Source organism: Argiope bruennichi, chromosome 1, assembly GCF_947563725.1.
Source record: "Argiope bruennichi chromosome 1, qqArgBrue1.1, whole genome shotgun sequence".
NCBI classification, from domain to species: domain Eukaryota; kingdom Metazoa; phylum Arthropoda; class Arachnida; order Araneae; family Araneidae; genus Argiope; species Argiope bruennichi.
In genome coordinates, this window is record NC_079151.1 from 146,143,151 (window position 1) to 146,163,948 (window position 20,798).

General features: G+C 30.3%; 1 protein-coding gene across 1 annotated transcript in view; it reads left to right on the forward strand.

The window, feature by feature from the left end:
* Positions 1-20,798, forward strand: part of LOC129975899 (uncharacterized) — an 85,038-nt gene that overhangs the window by 25,438 nt on the left and 38,802 nt on the right. The window contains exon 2 of the mRNA XM_056089182.1: positions 16,451-18,003. Coding sequence (XP_055945157.1) covers positions 17,433-18,003 — 571 coding nt within the window. The 5' untranslated portion in view covers positions 16,451-17,432. The remainder of the gene's footprint in view (positions 1-16,450; positions 18,004-20,798) is intronic.

A 20,798-nucleotide genomic window follows, 5' to 3' on the forward strand; every position in this document is an offset into this window, starting at 1 on the left:
ATATACAGTCTTATATGGGTATTGATTTTCTTTTAAAATAACAATTTGTAATAACATGAATAATGATTTTTCGGTTTTGTACTCAATGTTGAATACACTTCATTCTGTCAGTCTCTGTGCTCATTGTCTTTATGGCTATTTACTAAATTTCTAATGGTACGGTTTCATGTAAAATTTTTTAAGTATGGATGATATTTATCTTCGAGAGTCATGTCATTTTCAAATAGGAAGGAGATTCGTATTACGTCACAGTCACGTGGCAAATGTCATCATACATGTTGCAGACTGCATCTCGTCTTACGTTATTGGGCGGTATATTGCTACAAGCAGAAATTGATACTCAAAGTATAGACAGTTAACATTGGACTTAGGATCTGTTGAAGACAAGATGCTGCAAGACAGATGGATTCTAAAAGTTACATGGCATTACAGAGTCTATAAATAAACAATAAAAAAAGTGTAAAAAAATTCATTTAAATTTTCTTATTGCTTTTTAAAAACAACAACCAATTTTTGATTATTTGATAAAAACGGCAATAAAAAAATACAGAAGTGATAATTTGGTATATAAAAGGGTTTATAATAAAGACAATATTTAATACTTAAAAAAATATTGAATGCTTTTTTGGTGTCAAAATGGAATAAAATTTGAAATAACATTCTTTTTAGGCATGAATTCAAATCTGAAAGATATTTTTTATATCTACTTAATTTACCTTTTTTTTCAATTGAAAGTTGTTTATACTGCAAAAATAGAATTTTATAAATAACGCACTACTACCAATAATATTTTCAAATTTCCATTTTGCTAAGAATGTTTTGTAAGTACAAATTGCGCGTTGTTGTCTTAATCTACCTGATTAAGGTTAAAACTGTTCATCCATCTCTCTAATCCATCAAGTCTACAGCAAAGCTATTTTTCAAATCCTTATTTATTGATATGTGAACAGTTGTTTGTCTTATAAACCGAGACATTAAAGTTTTCAACGGAAAGTAGAGAAACAGTATATATAATTATATAGATAAATATAAAACAATAACAGAATTCTTTTCGGCTTTTCCTTGTTCGTTGAACTTTCCTTAATTCTGAATATGCAAGAAATCCCTGTAATTTAAAAGAAAATATTGGACTTTTTATATAGAAGCTGATCGATGAGGGTTTTTTATCCGTTTGAAATTGGATATTTCCTGATAATTTGATATCTCAGAACAAAACATTACCATTTGCAGAAAAAAAATTAAAAAGGTACTTTTTTTTTATTTTTTTTATCAAGATCTAATTGAAATGAAGTGAAATTTTATGAATTGATTTTTATTATTTTCTATTATTTTGTTCAAATTAACATATTTAGGTATTATTGGGAGGAAAATTAGCGATCACGAGCTAAAGTATGTATTTTAACAATGAAGATTTATTTTGTTTAATTTTTTTATTTATTGTAGTTCAAATAAGCTCAACATTTTTTTTATTACAGAAACGGTAAATTAAAAAAAAGCAGTTAAAAAAAAACTAGTAAGACAAATGTTTGTATAATTCAAAAATATTTTTAATGTTTCTTTAGGAATTGGAGAAGAGTTATTAATCTATGTTTAAACTAATTGAATACTGGATTTTTATTGCTTTTAATTGTAAATTGTAATTTAATAAATTGAATTTCTAAATTGCATTGAAGGGCTTATATTTTTGATTGATTATAAACTGAATATTTTTAAGAAAAACAATTTAGAATATATCTCCTTTCATTCCTGACTTTTTATTCTAAATTTTTACTCCTTATTTTTTTTAATAAATAACAACAAAAGTTTTCATTCTTTCTGATTTTTTAAAATTTAATTCTCAGATAATAATAGAAGTTTATTTCGACGAACATTTTTAGGGTTTTTAAACTCTAACAGTTTAATCCAAAATACTAGTCTATATTTGTTAAATTTTGAAAAAAAAAACTTGTTAAAACATTATTATAATTATTTTGTACAGAAAATTACTTCAGTGAAATTCAAGACAGTTATTTTTCATGCATAATTTATGTTTTTTTGAAATAAAGAAAAAGATTCTAGGGATTTTTATTTTAAATTTTGTATTAGACTCTGAGATAAAACGAAAGGAAAATATTGTTAAGATTCGCAAAGAAATATAACTTGTAAGCCTTATTCAAGAAACTAATAACGTGAATCCTGCTCAATCAGAAACTGAAATGATTTCCCCTGCTTGCGCACTGTATTATGAAATAAATTTAATAACTATTATTAAATTGAAAAATGCCGATTCATTACTGATATTATATATGTTACCATTAAAGTGTGAAATCCTTTATTCCATTGAATAACTAGGTATTTCATGAAATAACTAGACAAGTCAGTTAAAGTATCTAAATTATTGAATTCTACGATTTAACTAGGTATTCCATAGATTACTTGATCGTTAAAGTGTGAAATACGGCATTTCTTTGAATCAGTTCTAGCTAATTTTAGATAGTTTTGATCCGCTTATGTATTTTTTGATGATATTTAAATATAACTATTTCTGCAACATATTCTTTTTTCTTTTTCCTTTCTGTTTAACTAATGTTAGCAACATGAAAAATAATAAATAATATCACCTGCTTTTTCTTATTATTTATCAATTAATCATCCGCAATGGGGATGAAATGTATTTTTGGAGAGCTATAGCGAGAGATTTTAGTTATTTATGATCAATTAATTTATAAAATAACTTTAAAATTGTTTATTTTTCGCTTTAACGGTCTAACATGAGTTATTTCATGAAATATCTAGTTATTCTATAAAATAGCTGATTTATGCACTTTAAAACGGTAACATATATAATAAAACATTATTTAATTCATTTATAATATGAAATCTGAAATTTAAATGGTTATGCTTCGAAATCAATAATGGAACAACAAGTTATGGTCTATTTGCCAGAAAGTGTATCGTAGATTAACAATACAAAAAAAAGTTTTCAGTGAAAGAAAAATCAACTAAAAAGAAAATAACTGTAGCACTTCCCGTATAAATATTTATATGCGCACATTTTCCTCCATTAATATTCGTTCGTTCTTATATATGAACAAAAACCATTTTTTCCGTCTGATTAACAATCCATTCTCATTTTCAGATCAGGCATTCGTGTTTTTCTTCCGCAGAAAGTTCATTTCAAATTCAACTGGAAACTGGCGTGGGACAGAACGCATTTATTTATGTAGCTTTTTATCATGCTAGTGGGGGGAGGCGAAATCTTCCCTTTTAAACAACCTTCGAGCGTGGGACAGCCTCGCGAAGGTCGCCGCTAGTGGGCTTCTTTTTTCCGTCATCGACACCCAGGTTCGACAATACCTTGATCCCACCTGTAACCCTGAAGGGAGCCGGCGAACGGTGGGCGTGAAAATGACTTTCGTTTCAACACCTGTCAAAAAGGTTTTTGTTTCGTCTGCGGAAGATGACTCAAGAAGACACCCAGTGATGATACTGAAATGGAAAACGGTATGCAAATTGATTTCAAAGCAGGATCACCGAGTTGCGTATATATATATATATATATATATATAATCCTAATTTAATCCAAATTAATTTCCAAAGCTTTATCTTAATTTAGCCCATAGTAATTTCATTCTCTTATTTCCTGATCCAATTTCACTTTCTCTACTTAATTAATTCAAGGGAAGTTTTATAAAATTACAAAATCGGCTAAACGCCGACACTTTCACACGCTCTGCGTGAAGGGACAAAATACCACTGACTTTACAAATTCTTCCAAAAGATCCCTGTGTAATTTGTTTCTCCCTCTTTTTAGGCCACTTCTGCTCTTGTCTCGCCCTGTGGCGGACGTGTTTTGTCCGCGCCTTCTTGTAAATAAACTATGCCTTCCGAGGATGGAGCGAACTTAAAAATGCAAAATGTCTCTTCTATGTATTCGAAAGTGTATTCTGCTTCAAACAAAATAATGCTTACACACACACACACACACACACACACACACACACATACATATATAATATGATTGCAATTATATGCGGTAATTAATACGATACTGTAAACAGAACCGTTGTTGAGTTGTTGGCATCTAAATTATTAATGCAAGCACCGCCGTTACTGAATTAATAAAATCAAATGGAATGAATAGATCTAATTACATTTTCAATTGACATTTTGGCCGCGGTGGTATGGTAGTAAGGCCTCGGCTCCCTAGCTAGAGGGTTTCAGGTTCGAGACCCGATTCCACCGAAGAAACCGCCATGAAAGCGGGTCTGGCACACACGCACAAAATCCATCAGGGTTAAACATATTCCCACTGGTGTGGCGTGGAAGTTTGGAGAGAGGGTGTAGGGCTCACGTGTCGTCCTCGTCATCTGACCGTGGCTCAAAATGACGTTGTCCGTCCCCAAATAACCTTAGTGTTGCTTTAAAACTGGGTGTTAATATATCTAAACTAAACTCGAGATACATTGAGGTAAACTTTAGTTTTTAAACAACTTTAAACTTATTTTCAGCTACTTTTGCGAATATTTTAGCATTTCTAATTTCTCCTGTTTCTTATGCAAAGAAAAAGCCTTGTATTCTTTAAAAAATTCCAATCCGAAATTTTGAAAAATTTTACGTTTCAGACTTTCCTGAGTCCGAAATATATAATTTTGGAATTATTTCTCTCTGTCTGCGAACACAATTCTCCTTCTTATCTAGTTTTCAACAACAGAAGAAAATCCCCTATTTAAATATTTGATAATACTGTAAAAATAGTTTGAATTTCAAGACAATGCAGCCTATTATTGAAAAGTAAGCAAAAATAATTTTAAAAAAATGTTACAATTTTTGGTAAATTTGCCGATTTTTAAATTAGTATAATTGAAAAGATTATTTTTTGAATTTTGAAACGTGTAAAAACAGTTTTTGAAAAGTAACGTTTCAGTAAATTATTACAGAAAAATCCTGTAGATTCAGCTAAATTTTAATTGATTAAAATTCCACTTAAATATTCAACAAATCGCTCTACATTGGCCATGTCCCTCCTCCAAGGTATACATGTGTTCCAAATTTCGTAGTTGTAAGTCAAATGGGCCTGTGGAACATCAACACACACTGACACACGCTCAACATTGTTATATTAACAAATGAATAATATGAGTGAACAGACTATTTTTTCAATCAAAATTTTGGGTGATAAAGAAATTTCGTTTTACTCAAATGAGAAAGGGATGCAAAATGTTTCAATAAATTTTATAATTTAGATTAAATTTTCATAACCAGAACGATAAAATGGGAATTGAAACATCTTTTTTAAATATAATTAGTTGGATTTCATCATTCGAGCTCTTTAAAGATAGTTGACGAAATTTCAGATGCTGAAAATAGTTTTGTTTCTCCCACAAAAAAGATTAAAATAAAAAGAAATATAATTAAATAAAATTTTGAAATATAATTAAAATTTTCTTATATTTTTAAAAATTCAGAAAAATTGGAGCACATTTTTTAAAATTAGGTAAATAATATCTATTAGTTATTCATTAATAATAAAAAAATATGTGTAATGATTTTCTAATACTGAATACGCAACGAAATAGATTTCAAATTAAAATTTCTAAATACTCATATCAAAATATAAAACTTGGATATCAAATAGTGAAAACCAAATTACTTATATAAATCTTAACAATTAGCAGACAGTAAAATTTACAGTGAAATAAAAAGCAAACAAAATAGTGGAAAATGTGATATTTAATATATGTGATGACCAGACTTTTATTGAATCATATTAATAATTTTAAGATATTCCTTAATGCATGCAATATTTATGCATTAGATGCTCAAAAACCAGAATAAAAAGCTATTCTGCTTGGTAAAAAAATTATTTTTTCCCTTTCATCTTTTTTAAAGCAAAAATGTTTTAAAATGTGAAATTTTCAAAGTTAAGAATATCTTGAAATTCAGGAAACATTTTATAATAGAATGAATGCTGCTATTTTGACATGTAGCACTAATGAATATTGACACAGTTATTACATTGGTGTTACAGTCTTTGCAAAACCTCTTAATTTTCCATAAAACTAATCGAGCGATTATCTGTCTCTCTTGCAGTCGAGGAAGTCGTTCTTCCGTTTCGATTGCCGCGCGCGCCAGTACCGCATTCCAGCATTAGCCTTACCTGGAGCTCTCTCTCATTAATATGCTGGGATCGTAACCGTTTTCTCGAAGGTTCTGTCCTATTTATCCCCCAGCGCTGCTTGGAAACCTGACTGATCGATTGCTCCACTACTGCAGCCGGCATCACAGATACAAAAGACGCTTGTGCAACGAAGAATAAGTAATAAAGAAAACTATTTTAGACTTTTAGGTGGCTTAATCGTTAGATAACTGGAAAAACTTGTTAATTTTTAAAAATATAAACCCTTCTAATAGCTTCGGGTGTTCCATTTCATTCATGTGGTTCAGGTTTAATCCATAATAAGACTTGAGTAACTGCAAATTAAAAATGTCGCAATTCGATGAATCTAATAGAATTGTCATAATTCGAATCTAAAGGAAACAAAAAAGTTATTGTATTTATAAAATCATATATCAGATTATCAATTACTCTATGTTAAGGTTTGGATACAGATAAAAGAAACCTGAGCCAATTCCATTTTCCAAAACGATTTCCGGTCTTCTGTAGCCTGGTGGTAAAATTTTGACTTCGCGACTGGATAATTCCGTGATCAGACCCTTATCTACAGAAGAACCGCCGTAGCTTGGTACATGTTAAATCCGTCAGGGCCAAATGTCCTCCCTCTAATGTGGCGCGGATCTATGGAGAAGGGGTATTATCACAAGTGTCGCCCTAGTCATCTTTGAAATTGCGATGTTCTTCCCAAAATAGCCCTAGTTCTGCTTTGAAACGGAACGTTTAATATAACCATTAAAAAAGTATACAATGCAGTTTTAATGAAATCAAAATTTACAATATTATAAGCAATATACATCATCACTTCATGCCAAGTCAGACTCAATATCTAGTACAAATTGTTAGAATATTAAAAATATATGTTCAAAGCGGTTGCCTGCCAAATCTATATTCGCTTTATTTGTTTCTGTTCGTGCAAATGTGTTGTACTATTGTAAATTTGCATTCTATTAAACTTATATTTATCCGATACATCTATTCCTTTCACTTAGAATCAAAGTGTCACTTATAGCAGTTAAAAATTTCATTTATAAACCGATATTCTGTTGTAAAAATGTCTTATTTCTGTATGCCTGAATTACTTTTTAAGTTCGTCCAGGGAATTTCATATCACCTTTCTATGCAGTAGATGTTCGATGGCGTCGTAGGTATCTAGTTTCTGCGATGGGACAAAAATGTATCACCAGTCCAGCGCAACCCTATTTATGCAACTCAGGATTTGGGGCAATATTCCCCCTGAGATTTGAGTGATTCAGTGAATATTTAGGTAGAATGTTCTATTGAAATTTTAAGGAAATAGCAAAATTATTACGATTTTTTTCCTATAGCAGGAAATTGATTGCAAAATTAACTGAACAAAATTTTAACGAGCTTTTCCTGAGTTCAGTATGGAGCATTTTATTTGGAATCAACTTGGAATCTTTACTGTAGCTATCAAGGTATATCGAAAATGTTCAAAAGTACCAAAAATCAGATGATATACAGTTACATAAAAATGGAAATATTTATTTTGAAATGATTGAATAACACATTGAAAGTGTGTCGATTATTATAATTATTTGTGTTATTACCCCCCCCCCTCCCCTAGAAACAATGAATGTTCGAAAAAGGATGAATTAAAAAGGCATTTAAATGTTTTAATTAAATTTTAAAGAAATTCGTAAATTTTTATTTTAATGAAACATTGAGCATGTCGTTATTCAAAAATTGCAAATTTTTCAGGCATTTAATGTTTTTCGAAATATTTTGAAATTAATTAGACAATTTGACTCTACTATTAAAAAAAACTTGTTTCAAATTTATTTATTTTAAAATAAAAAAAAATTCAAACTTTTATCTAGTTCCCATTACATCAATATTGGTTTTATTAAACATAAATGATACTTGAATGTGAGATATTAAGTTTTTTATCAAAGGAAAATTAGAAAAGAATATTAAACAAAACAAAACAAATTACTCAAATTAAGTACCTAATTTAATGTTAAATTATATATTACTTTTGATAGTGATTAGGTTAATTAAGGTTAATATCAGATGCAAAATTAATCTTTCAAGGAAATGTACATGTTTTAGATAAAACAAGACAAAGTGCTTAAATTAATTATCTGAGTTGAAATTAAATTGTGCATTTAAATTTTATATTAATAATAAGTATTAAATTTAATTTAATATTAAATTCAACTGCTGTAATCTTTCAAATTTGAGGAAAGGGCCATTAAAAACTTCTCCAAGACTTTTTCTGTATTTTAATCGAAATAGGATTTTAATAAAATAGTTAATCATTTTTAAATCTAATCAGATTTAAATCTTTAAGAAATCAGATGATACTGATATGTATGTGAGAAACAATAAAAGCCTTCTTTATATTTTATCATTCTTTAAGAAATACTGTGATCTTTTTTTTGGTATTTCATTTATTTTGTCTTCTAAGTTATACTGGAAAACACACACACACACACGCACAAAGCATTCCACTCGAGTTCGTAAAGTTTATTTAATCATATGAAGTTTAATTTAGTTATATTAACGTCCCATTTTAAAGCAACATTAGGGCTATTTGGAAACCGACTTCGGAATTTTGAGCCACCGTCAGATGAGAGGACGACACCTGAGCTGGCACCCCGTTCTCCAAACTTCCATACCACACCAGCGGGAGGATGTTTGGCCCTGATGTATGTGCACCAGATCCGCTCACACAACGATTCTTCGGTAGAATCGGATCTCGAACCTGAAACTCTCCGGTTCCGAAACCGAGACCTTAGCACCAGGACACCGCGGCCAATAATCCTACGAAGAGTTCATTACCTTATTAAAATATCTCACATTTTAATATATTAATCAGTCACAAAATTATTCCCTTCTACTGCCATCATGAAATCATTGCCCTTCTTTGTACAAATCTCCCCGAAACCTATTTGACACTTAAACGGAATCAGTGGGAATGGTCACCCCAAAACTTTCTCGCATACTCTCTAATAAAGGTGATTTCGTGTTTTAAATGCGTTTTTTCGCAACCATTTGAATACAAAATTTGACACAGAATTACAATTACGATCACAAAATCACATCCGAAATGTGATGTATTTAAGTCATTGCGTTTCTGAGTTATCGCGTCTGCATGCTTCTGAAAATATAGACCGATAGACGTTCAACCTCTTGTTGGAGTTGGCTCAACATTTAACGGAGTCTACATTAAAGATGTTAAATCTGTGCAACACATTTCATCCTATTCTTCTTCGTTTTCTAGTTATCACGTGGACTTATATTCAAGCAGCCGGACATTGTACATTTTCTCTAAATAAATTTTGTTCAAAGTGTGATATCAATCTACAAATTTGATGTACAGACTATGCACCATATTTCATCCGTCTAGCTCAAAGCATTTTTGAGTTAGACAGACAGGATGCCTAGAATATGTTTTTCGAATATAGGAAGGGATCTAAAAAGTGAAGATCTCGAGTTGACGATTACTGTACTTTATACTTCATATACGAGAAAGCAAAAATAGCTTGCAGCCTCGACTAGCACTTTCTTCTTCTTTTTTTTTTCGAATTTCGTGAGAACATATTTCGTTCTTTGACTTTCTTCAGTGAATGGACTCAACCACTATCGAATCCATTCAGGATTCCGTGTTTCTGAAGGCTAAAATATATGCATACCAAGTCTAGTGAATGCTGTGAAATGCGCATTCGTAATGATATTACGTGAGAAAAAAATCACACATACAAAGCTGCTCTGGTATTTTTATGTTTCTTGTGGGTGGGAACACCTGTGCATGTGATAAACAGATGAGTTTTCTTTTTCCATTCGAACAATGCAAAATCGTGATGTGCTTTTCCATCATCTGGTCCAGTCGAATTTTTCACACCTAAATTTGCATAGCCGTCCCTGAGTCATTTTAAACGAGACGGCTGACCGATTTCTTGCAGATTTGATTCTTATCGCCTCTGAACAAGTGGCATGGGTTTTAGGTTACCAACTTTAATGCGAACTTTCCTTTATAGATCAAAGTGTCTGCTCCTTTATCAGCAGAAGAGGATTTTTTGTTGCCTTCATTTGAATAATAATGACAGTAAAAATATCTTCCTGTATATTTAGATTTTGGCCTGTTCTCGTTCAGATTTTTATTCAAAACGGTTGTCGATAATGCTGCCATCTGAATGTTGTTCCTCTTTATTGTGACGCAACAATTACCCATCGTTTAAATCACATTATTCTCCGTTCTTTTATTACTCTTTAAAAGGCGCGGGTGCAGCTGCGAAAATTGCAGCAGTCTTTTTATTACCACCTGTAAGCGTTATTGTTTAACAACTTTATCCAGAAATGCCAGCAACTTGAATAAAAATCATCGGGCCACTGTAAATGCAACTTTATAACTTAGAGTGAGTGTTATCTGATATTTCTTAAGTATAAACCGCTTTCATTTGCTGAAGAAATAACGACGTTTTATCATACAAGCCGTCTATGGCGATCCATTGGATCGTCCAGATTATTGATTTTTTAGACTGTTCATTTGATTTATGGAATGCATTTGTTAAAAAAAATTCATCTTGTTATTTGTTACGACTGAAAAACATGAATTATTTTCTGCAAATTAAAAAGTGTACCTATTATGAAATAAAATCAGGAGTGAAAATCCTACTACAGAGTGAATGATGAGCAAAAGCATGCGTTGAATGTTTTGATGGATGTGTTCGAATTCCATCGTAATATTTAAAAGCATTCTTTCAGATAGTGTATCGAATTGAATTGAAAGCATTATGAATATCAAGGGGAAAATCGATGGAAATGGAAATGATATCAATAGAAAGATAATGTTTGAGTTTTAAGATAATAAAAAATGAAAAATATGAACATCGGTTTCCGTAAACAGGTCACAGTGATTACTGATTTGGTGATAGGTAAGCTTATTTATGCAGTTGATTAAATTTTCTGATTGAAACTTGTTTCTTGATTTTTTTTTCTATATATCTTCTTTCCTCTAACTGAATAGATATTTTGATAATGTTGCGAGCTTTTTTTCAGAACATTTCTAATAATATTTTACAATTGTCATTGAAGCAGGTATAAAAGTGTTCAATGAAACAGTCAGAACTTCTGACGATGGTTTGTTTACATGGTTCGTTTACATTAACGTTTCATATATATATATATATATATATATATATATATATATATATATATATATATATATATATATATATATATATATATATATATATATATATATATATATATATATATATAGAGAGAGAGAGAGAGAGAGAGAGAGAGAGAGAGATACTGAGATGTTACTTACCTTCAGCTGCGGTATGATTCAGTCTTATAAGAAATGTTGAGAATTTCAGATTTACTTGATAATATAATATTTCGGGAAAAATTAGAATAATAAACTTAGGAATGTTTAAAATCAAATTTAATAATTTAATTATCGTCATTCTAATAATAATTCTAACTAATTTGAACGTTTTAATTTCTATAAATAAGAATGTAAAAAAAATGCTGAAAATATATATCGCATCTGTAAGGATAGCTCCTTATGCTGTTTTGTTAAATTATATATTTAAATAATACATTGTAATTTATCATTTATTTTTAAATTTTGAATCTATCTTGTTTTCACGTTGATTGGCTGCAATTTCTACTTTGGTTTTAATTTTAATCGTCAAAATCAATTCATAAAAATTTCAATATTTATACGAGTTTCAACGCTGAAAGGATCTTAAAAATTCTGAAAAGCCTTCACGTAATAGATACTGAGAATAGATTTGTATTTAAAAAAGAAAACATAAAATGATCCATGGCACTGCAAAAAGTGTTAGGAATAAGATATGTAATTTATATGTCATATTTTTGTATACATTCATTAGATTTTAATAATATTCAAATAATTGTTTTCGGTGGGCGAACTTCAAATTGTAGTAAGTGATGCAGTCTAATTCAATGGTGACTTTTGCTGATTGCTATTCATTGTTGGGCAGTGTATAAGCATATAAGCAGTGTCTTCACAAATGTTTTCTGCTGTGTCCATAGATCCCTTTTGTTTGAGCGAAATGCCCGCCGCATTGTGATAATCGCAAAGGCCAAGCAAGCAGTCGCGTCGAAAAACGAAACTGGAGGAACTCTCATGCGAGAATCGAAAGTATTCAGCAAAACTCGCGTGCTGTATTATGATGAGAATACATCTCCTTTCTTTAGAAAAAGCGAAACGAATACGAAATCAGTATTTAAAAACATTTTTTTTTCATTTTCAAATTCATTATAATTATCACTGGTGAAATTTGAAAATTCATAGTTCAGAAATCATAAAAGTTGGAAAAAAGAGAACAACAAAAATTATTCCTTGTCGAATGATTCCTAGTCTTAAAATATTCTAAATGTAAAGGAAAAAAGCAGGGAAGGAAAAATGGTTGACGAATTTTTAAAACATCACATAAATTTTATACATTCATTTTGTGGAGATAGCTTCAATTAAATTAATTTGTCCATCAATCAAACCAACTAAACTATATAACACTTAACAATTTACACCACACCACACCTTCATTTCTAGAGCTCCTGTGACCCCTTTCCTGTTTGGTTTAGATGTAAGTGAACTTTATTGAAAAGAAAAAATACGAAACAATCCATTTGAAATAAACAAAGGACAAAATACAAATACATATAATATAGCAAGAAATGAAAAAACTAGAATGAAAAATATCGGGAGTACAATAAAACTAGGTGAATGAACATGATTATGTACAATATGAGTAAAAATATCAAGGAATTATAAAAACCAGTTACTTGAGGGGGCTTAAAGATATACCATGAATAAAATGCGAGATGTATTAAGTGGCGCCCTGAAAAAATGGATTGTGCTAATCTCATTGGAAGAGTTCTCCATGATCAACTAAAAATCTAATCATGTTTATGATTCGTTTTTTGGTAGATGGACTAAACTCTATATCATGTCAAAAAAAAAAAAAAAAAAAAAACCAGTAAAGTTTTCATTTTTTTATCCGACACTTCATTTTATTACTTCTTTGTTTATGCAAGCATCTAGCCGTTGACCTAGTGTTTCCTTGATAAATAATTTAATAATTCATTTTCTCCCAGCTTAATTCGTCTCTATTTTAGTTAATTTTGGAGTGCAACCAGATTACTAAAATTTGTATGGTAGTAACTGTAACTGTCTGTTAAGGAAAGTTGGATTGACCAATACTCGTGTTTAAAGAGAAAATTGTGAAATTATTCAATCGAGTCTATCTTCAAGACATCAAAATCACGTGACGGAAGGGATTTCATGTGTCATCTAGCAACTAAATATACGCGGTCTCAAGTTGTTCAGTGACGATCCTTCCACAAGAGATGCCATGAATTTCAAAATTATTCCGTAGCGCGTGACTTGAGGCATATCACGATGCAATTTGACCTAATTTTTTTAAAATAAAAGTACGTAAACAATAATGACAGTAAAGTTAAATCATTCTTCAAAGAGTGTCATCTTCGGCTTACTATTAGTTTTCTGTTTGAAAATTTAGCAAGATACATATGATACATTTATTGATAATTAGAATTTAATGTCATTAGAATAAATTTAGCTCCTTCTGTCAAATATATGATAGAAAATAGTAAAATTCAACTCTTTAAACGTATATTGCAAACTCATTGAATGTCGAATATTATTTGCAGCGCGGAATGTAATTATGAAATTACCAACTCTTTCCTCGGATTGCTTTGTTTTGCATTCGTGCTTCAGGACGCGTCTCAGTCTCGAAATTTAATTTTTTCTTTTTCCTACCTCACAATAGCCTGTCATATTCATTACTAGTCTCAACCAAGTGTGAAAATAATCGACGAAGGCGAGGACAGAATATAGAATCGTAATGATACGTTTTACGCGTTACAGACCATTGACTCGCAGTTGCAGTCCGAGCCTATTGGAAAGGAGTATAGTGTTCGATGGTTTTAAAAAACACAAAAATAATACATTTTGTAAATGTGTTATTACCCCTGAAGAAGTACCTAGGTTTGTCAGAATCTACTAAAATATCAAAAAACACGTTTAAAGCAGATTTTTTTTTTCATCCACTTTAAGAAATAGGCCTAGTAACTCATAGATGTACTTAACTTTAAGGTAAATTGTAAGTATCGAGTTAGAAAATAACCAATATAAAATTTTCATAAATGAATCTACTAAAAAAAAAACTTCAAACGTATTATAAGACTTCTGAAAATACATCAAGAGAAGCATATATAAATAATAACACATATAAAGTATATATGTTATTGTGTGTTTAGTTTCAGAACGGTTTCTATAAATAATTGAAAAATATGGACAATAAAAAAAAACTCCAAGTAGAATTCATTTTTGTTGATTTTCTTCATATATTCATTAACAATATCATTAGAAATTATTTTTCTATAATTTTGGGGTCATTCATAATTTTCTTATTAAGGAGAAAGTAGAAAAAATGCACCGAACATTTCTGTACTACAATCATTTTTCGAAAGAAAAAAAAAATATTACAACAAATATTAAGTATGACGGCCAAAGTTTGCAAAATTATATAAATAAGTAAAGTCATAAAATAATTTCCATAATAAATTACTCTTAATACTTACTTGAAGAGAAAAAGTGATGCAGATTTATACCTTCATTATTCCTTATTGTGATTTTTATTCACTTTTTAAAGAGCGTACCGCATGCGTCAATTCAAGCTTTAAAACTTTTATGTTTTATTACTCGGTAATAAAATAAAAGGATAAAATTAAAATTAAATATAAAAATATCAATATAAATTTGTGATAAAACAAATGCCAGTAACGTGTATTATATTCTGTCAGCATAATTTATGAGCCATTGTAATTTGAAAACGCCGTATAAAAGACTTCATAATAAAAAAAGAATATTGATGAAAATAATAAAGAGGAATATATTTTAGCGGATGATTAAAATACTATTTAATTCATTAATGGATTTGACGATGAAATTTATTTAAATGTGTGGATTTTTTAATACGAAACATTCTGTTAAAATACATGAAAAATCGGGAGGGGGGAGGAAAGAGTTTTATGATAGCTTTAGAAAAAATTAAACTAAATAAAAGAATGTAGTCATCCTGATATTTCCGCTAATAGATATACCAAACGACATTCCTTTATTATTCTTAATTAATATTCTCAATGATGCTAATTTGAATAAAAAAATGAAACAGATATAAAATAATTGGCGTTACTTAATGGACTGAAAAATGAAGGATTAAACTTGGTGATAGATTAATGTATTCAAAATGTAAGAAAAAATGTATGACTTATTGTTTATAACTAAGGATTGCATTGTTATTTTTGTGACTTTTTTAATCTGACTCGCCTTTTTTTTTAACTACCGAAATAGGTTGAAATGATACAACAGCATCTAGTAAGACTCTTCCTTATTTTTAAAATAGATCATAAAATCCCACAAAAGGTCATTTTTTTTTAGATTTTTTGAACAGTTGAAAAGAATAATAATTAACAATTTTTTTAAAAATTCTAAGATTTTTTTTGTGACTATTATTCATAGCATTTCCTATGGGTCTCAATTAAATAATCCATTTTTAAAATTAATTTTTAATTTTAGAATTGGGAGAAAACTATTTTTAATGGAACTCGGACCACAGTTTTGGACGAAAATGATTCATGAGTTAGTAAAATTGAAACACGAATATATATAAAGTGCTTGTTTATTTTCGAAATATTTAATATTTGTAATTCTTAAAATTAGAAATATTAAAAAAAAATGAATAATTAAATGGATGCTTACTGATTTTGAAATTATAACTGTTTTTATTAGTTTAAAGAAAAAGTTAACAAAAAGGGTTGGGAACAACGGGAAAGACGGATCAGTTGTAAACAGAATCAGCAGTTTATCGAAATATCCACTAGTAACTGTAAATAAATGCAAATTTTTGTTATATTGTTGTAGCCATTGATCTTTTGTATTTTTATATAATTTAATTCATTCAACACTTACGCCATTTTAAAATCATATATATATAGATTTAATAATGACAGGGAAATATTTGTTTGGTTTCCAGCAAAATTATAATTTAGCTGAGATCTCCCTCCTCCAATTACAACTAATGGTAATTTTTATGTGCAAAGATAACTGTTAACAAGAAGAATAATTACTTGGTTTTTCCAGCAAAATTATAATTCAACTGTGCTTTCCCTCCCCCAATTACAAGTAACGATGATTTTTATGTGCATAAAGACCTGTTAAAAAGCGCGGCACTATGTTCTAAACCATCTTGTTTTGATTTCCTCCCGCAGACTGGCTCCTTCATCAAATGCTGACGACACGAGGCGAGCAGCTAGCAACTCCACTCAACCCACTCTTCGACGATGATTATTGGTCGCCTACGGCGAGGATCGTGGAATGCTCTTCGCGCAGTTTGGAACAGAACAACCACTGCCAGTGAGGCAGCAACTGGACGAACAACCGGTCTCGGAGCTGCTAGAACTCGAAACTAGAAAACGAGGACTCGCTGCGAGTTCTGTTTTCTGCCTGTGGGTTTGCTGAGGTACGACCGATATGCGGTGATTGCGAGGAACGCGGCCTCTCTTCTGCTGGTGTGTTTTTCTTATGCAAGCCATCATTAATTTTATCTCATTGCCGGTTTTGGGGTCATAATTGTCGGCGAAATAACCAGCAAGTTCATCAGTGAAGGCTTCTCCAACTGCTAATAACACTGCCATGTTTGTATTTTGAGTACATCCTAACAAGTGTGCTATTTTATTAAAGTTCCATAAAATATTATCAAAAGGATTGTCATTCAAAGAGAAATATTGCGTTTTTCATTACTTCTGTGTCAACAAGTCGTGAATGATACAATAGAAGCCCACTGTTTGAAATATCCTGCCAAAATTCGAGCTTAAAGAAAAAAATTACTAAAAAAAAATATCTGGGCCATTGAAGATCACGTGCATTTCTTTTTCAGTGTATTATTGGTGAAAAGCATTTCAAACAAATTTTTCAATGGAATTTTCTATCTTTTGTTAATTACCGTTTTGTTACAACCGACAGGATTAATTCTTCCCCTGCCCCTATCGCTTCGCATGGAATTTTTTTTTATAACTCTTTGACAACTTCAAATTGTGGTGCTCTGTTTAAATCTCTGGAATACTGCTACTGTTAGTGGAATTTACTGTTTCGACCATGTGTTCTTGTGAAATTATCAGTGACTTCTAGCATTTGTATTTTTTTAAGCACTTCGGATTTTTACAGATTCCTTGAAAGAAAAAGTAATCAAAAATGGCTTTTCGTGGCGGAAAACGAAAAGACGTGAAAAAGCAATCCTACTATTTGTGGTTTCTTGGTGCTAAAGAGAGCAAAGGCCTGAGGGGTGAAGAATATATTAGGCCTGTTCTTAGACATTTGGTAGACAAAGAACGCGAGCTCGAACCCATGAAAGTGACGTTACAGGTGAGTACGAAGGGCATAAAGATAATCCAGAATGTTCCCAGAAAGAACAACAAGGGTAAGACGGAGCAGATAAAGCACTTCATACCGCACCATGCCATCACGTGCGTGATGCAGGAATCCAAACCGAATGACGACGTGGTGTGCTGCATCCTGCTCATCTACAACCCTTTAACGAAATGCCCTGTCCATGTGCACGCGTACAGGTGCGACTCGGTGGAGACGGCCAGTACTTTGAGGTCTCAGCTGCAGATCTTAATTGATAGGCCAGAAAATCAGAAAAAATTCAGGGAAATTGAGAATCGACTGGCGGCTAAGGGTTTATTGCCGTCCAGGTGCCTCAATTCGGATGGTAGATCCACCAGGACCGATGGATCGGACAGAACTGAAGATTCTTCTGGAGGTATGTACACTCTTCTATTCCTAGTCTATCAAAATGAAAAACATTTTTCTTTTTCGTGTGTGTTTTGTTCTGTAGAATGACAGTTAGATATATTTATGCAATCCAGGATTGAAAACCGTTTCCAAGTTTTCAGATTCAATACTGAAAACTGCATTCAGATGTGTGCAATTGCAGAGCTAACTTAAATAATTTACACTGCATCGCATGGCAAACTACTTATAATGCCAATTTAACTTCAAAAAAAAAAAAATGGAACATCAGTATTCTTACTGTGATGTTTTGCGAAAGCAGTTGTATCGTAAAACTTGTATCCCCAATTGCATTTCTCCATCCAATTATTATTGTTAAAATATATTAGTTTATTATTCAGTCTCCATTGTCACTATAGTAACGAGATGGTAAATATTAATTTTTATTAAATAATTATTGCAAAAGGAATGTTTAGAATTCGATATACATTTCTACAATATGAAGTTAAAAAAGAAAAGAAGGAGGAAATTTACATATTTAGACTTAAAAAAATAATAAAATAGTAATATAATATATTGCCAGTAACAAATTGCACACCTACAATTACTTTCCCATTAAAGAAAAGGCACTTATATTTTCGAACTTCTATTAATCGCCATCCCAAGAGACACAATGGGTATGATGTTTTGATAGCAATGACAATTTTTCGCAATACGAATAAAAAATTTTATTTCTTATTTTAACGGGAATTTCAAATACTGATGTTAAATGAAGCCCGATCGTTTACTGGAATACTATCGTTGATATATCCTTAGCGTTTTACTTAAATTTACATTGCTAACCTATATTTTTAAAAATATTTTATTGTACTTTCTTTTTGTAAGATAAATCACGCAATGAACTCCCAAAATTTTATTGAGTAATAACTAAAAATAATTTGGTGGAACTTGAGTGTTATAAATATTGAATAACGTTAACGATATTATTTCTGAGCATGTTAAAATGTCAATGAATTTTATAAATTATGATATCTAGAAACAAAATATTGTTCTAAATTTGTATTGTAACGCTTTATGAAGAACCGCGTAGACTCACCAGTGACACTGAAGCGTCACCTGGCGCATGGTTACTGAACCATCTAAATAAAAAAAACCACATCAACCAGTGCAGAGAAAAGACTCGAAAGAGAATGGTTGGAAAGCTTTTTGCCTTTGTGTGTAACTGAATTTGATCATTTGTGTCTGTGCGTAACATAACTTGTACGTACAAAAATAAATATAGTTACACTAACTCAAACATTTTAAATGACCTAAAACCACCACCAAATTACATAATATTCTCTTAACCACAGACGTAGAGGACGCTAAAAGCCCGGAAAAGCAAATTTAGTATATAAAACAAAAATGAGCAAAATCAACAGTAAAATATTTTGAACAATTTTTATTTATAGTGAGGGCTAATAGAGAATATTATTGTTTAATATGATTTAATAAACAGTAGATTTTTCAACAATATAGCATTGTTAATTGTGACTTAATAAACAATAGATTTTTTCTACTTATAAATTTGTTGGTTTATATTTTTTACAAAAGTAAAAGAAATCGGTCTTTTGTTCTCGTTTTAATGTGTTAAAATTTCGCTTTTTTAACTGTTTTGAAGTATTTATTTTCAATAACATATTGGGATGAGAACCATAGATAAGTTACACATCCAAATACAGGGAGTTTATGCTGCACTTTCACAGCAAAAGATTAATAATTTACACTTCCAGCTTTCCTTCAAATAGTCTATATATTGAACAAAACGTATAGTCAAAACAGAAAGTTAATTTTAAGTTATACTTAGTTTTTATCTATTATTTTATTTTAAAAAAACGATAAATGCGTATTTTTAATGATTAAATGCGTAATATTATATTGTTTTCATGTTTTTTTTTATAGATATGGAAGTTTTCATTTAATAAAACTTTTAATACCATCCATTATGATTCGGACTTTTAGCGTCAATTTATTGAACCTTATTTCCTTCATGAAATTTAGTCGATAATATTCCAGGATAATTTTCAAAAGATGTATGTCTAGAATTTTGTATAAAATTATGTCTTAATGTCTCTAGAAGGTCTTAATGTGGAGTCTTAATTTGCGTCTTTCAAAATGTAGTCTTTCAAAATCTAGGTATCTCATCTATCAAAAGTCTCAATTTGTGTCTTAAGGGGTAACGTCTTAAAGTGGAATGTCTCTTATGTCTTAATTTCATCTTAATGTCTCTATAATGTCTTTTAAATGTCTCTAGAATGTTGTCTTAAAATTTGACAATATTCTACATCAATATATATATATATATATATATATATATATATATATATATATATATATATATATATATATATATATATTGTAAATAAAAGAGAGCTACACGGTTTCATTCTGTCGATAATTAAGGTTGAACTGGCTTTTACATTTCCTATTCTTGCTTAAAATGTTAAAATGGTATATTTAGAATGATTGTTTCATATTTCTCCAGATAAAAATCTTTTTTTTTCCTTAAGTGCTATGAAAATATACTTTTAATGACAAGATATATTTGAATTTTAAGAGCAAAATTATTATTTCTAACTTTACCTTTCTTTGGAATAGAAGTAGTAAATATTTGAAATAGAAAAGAAACCATGATTTATATCAGTTTTTTTTTTGAGCAGGATGTATCTATTTTGAATGATTAAAATGTTGAAATATCTTAATTAACCATTAAAACGTTTTCTTATAGCAAGCAGTTTTTTTCCCTACTCCTCATTCGAAAAATCTTAGTACTCTTTTGTGTAATGT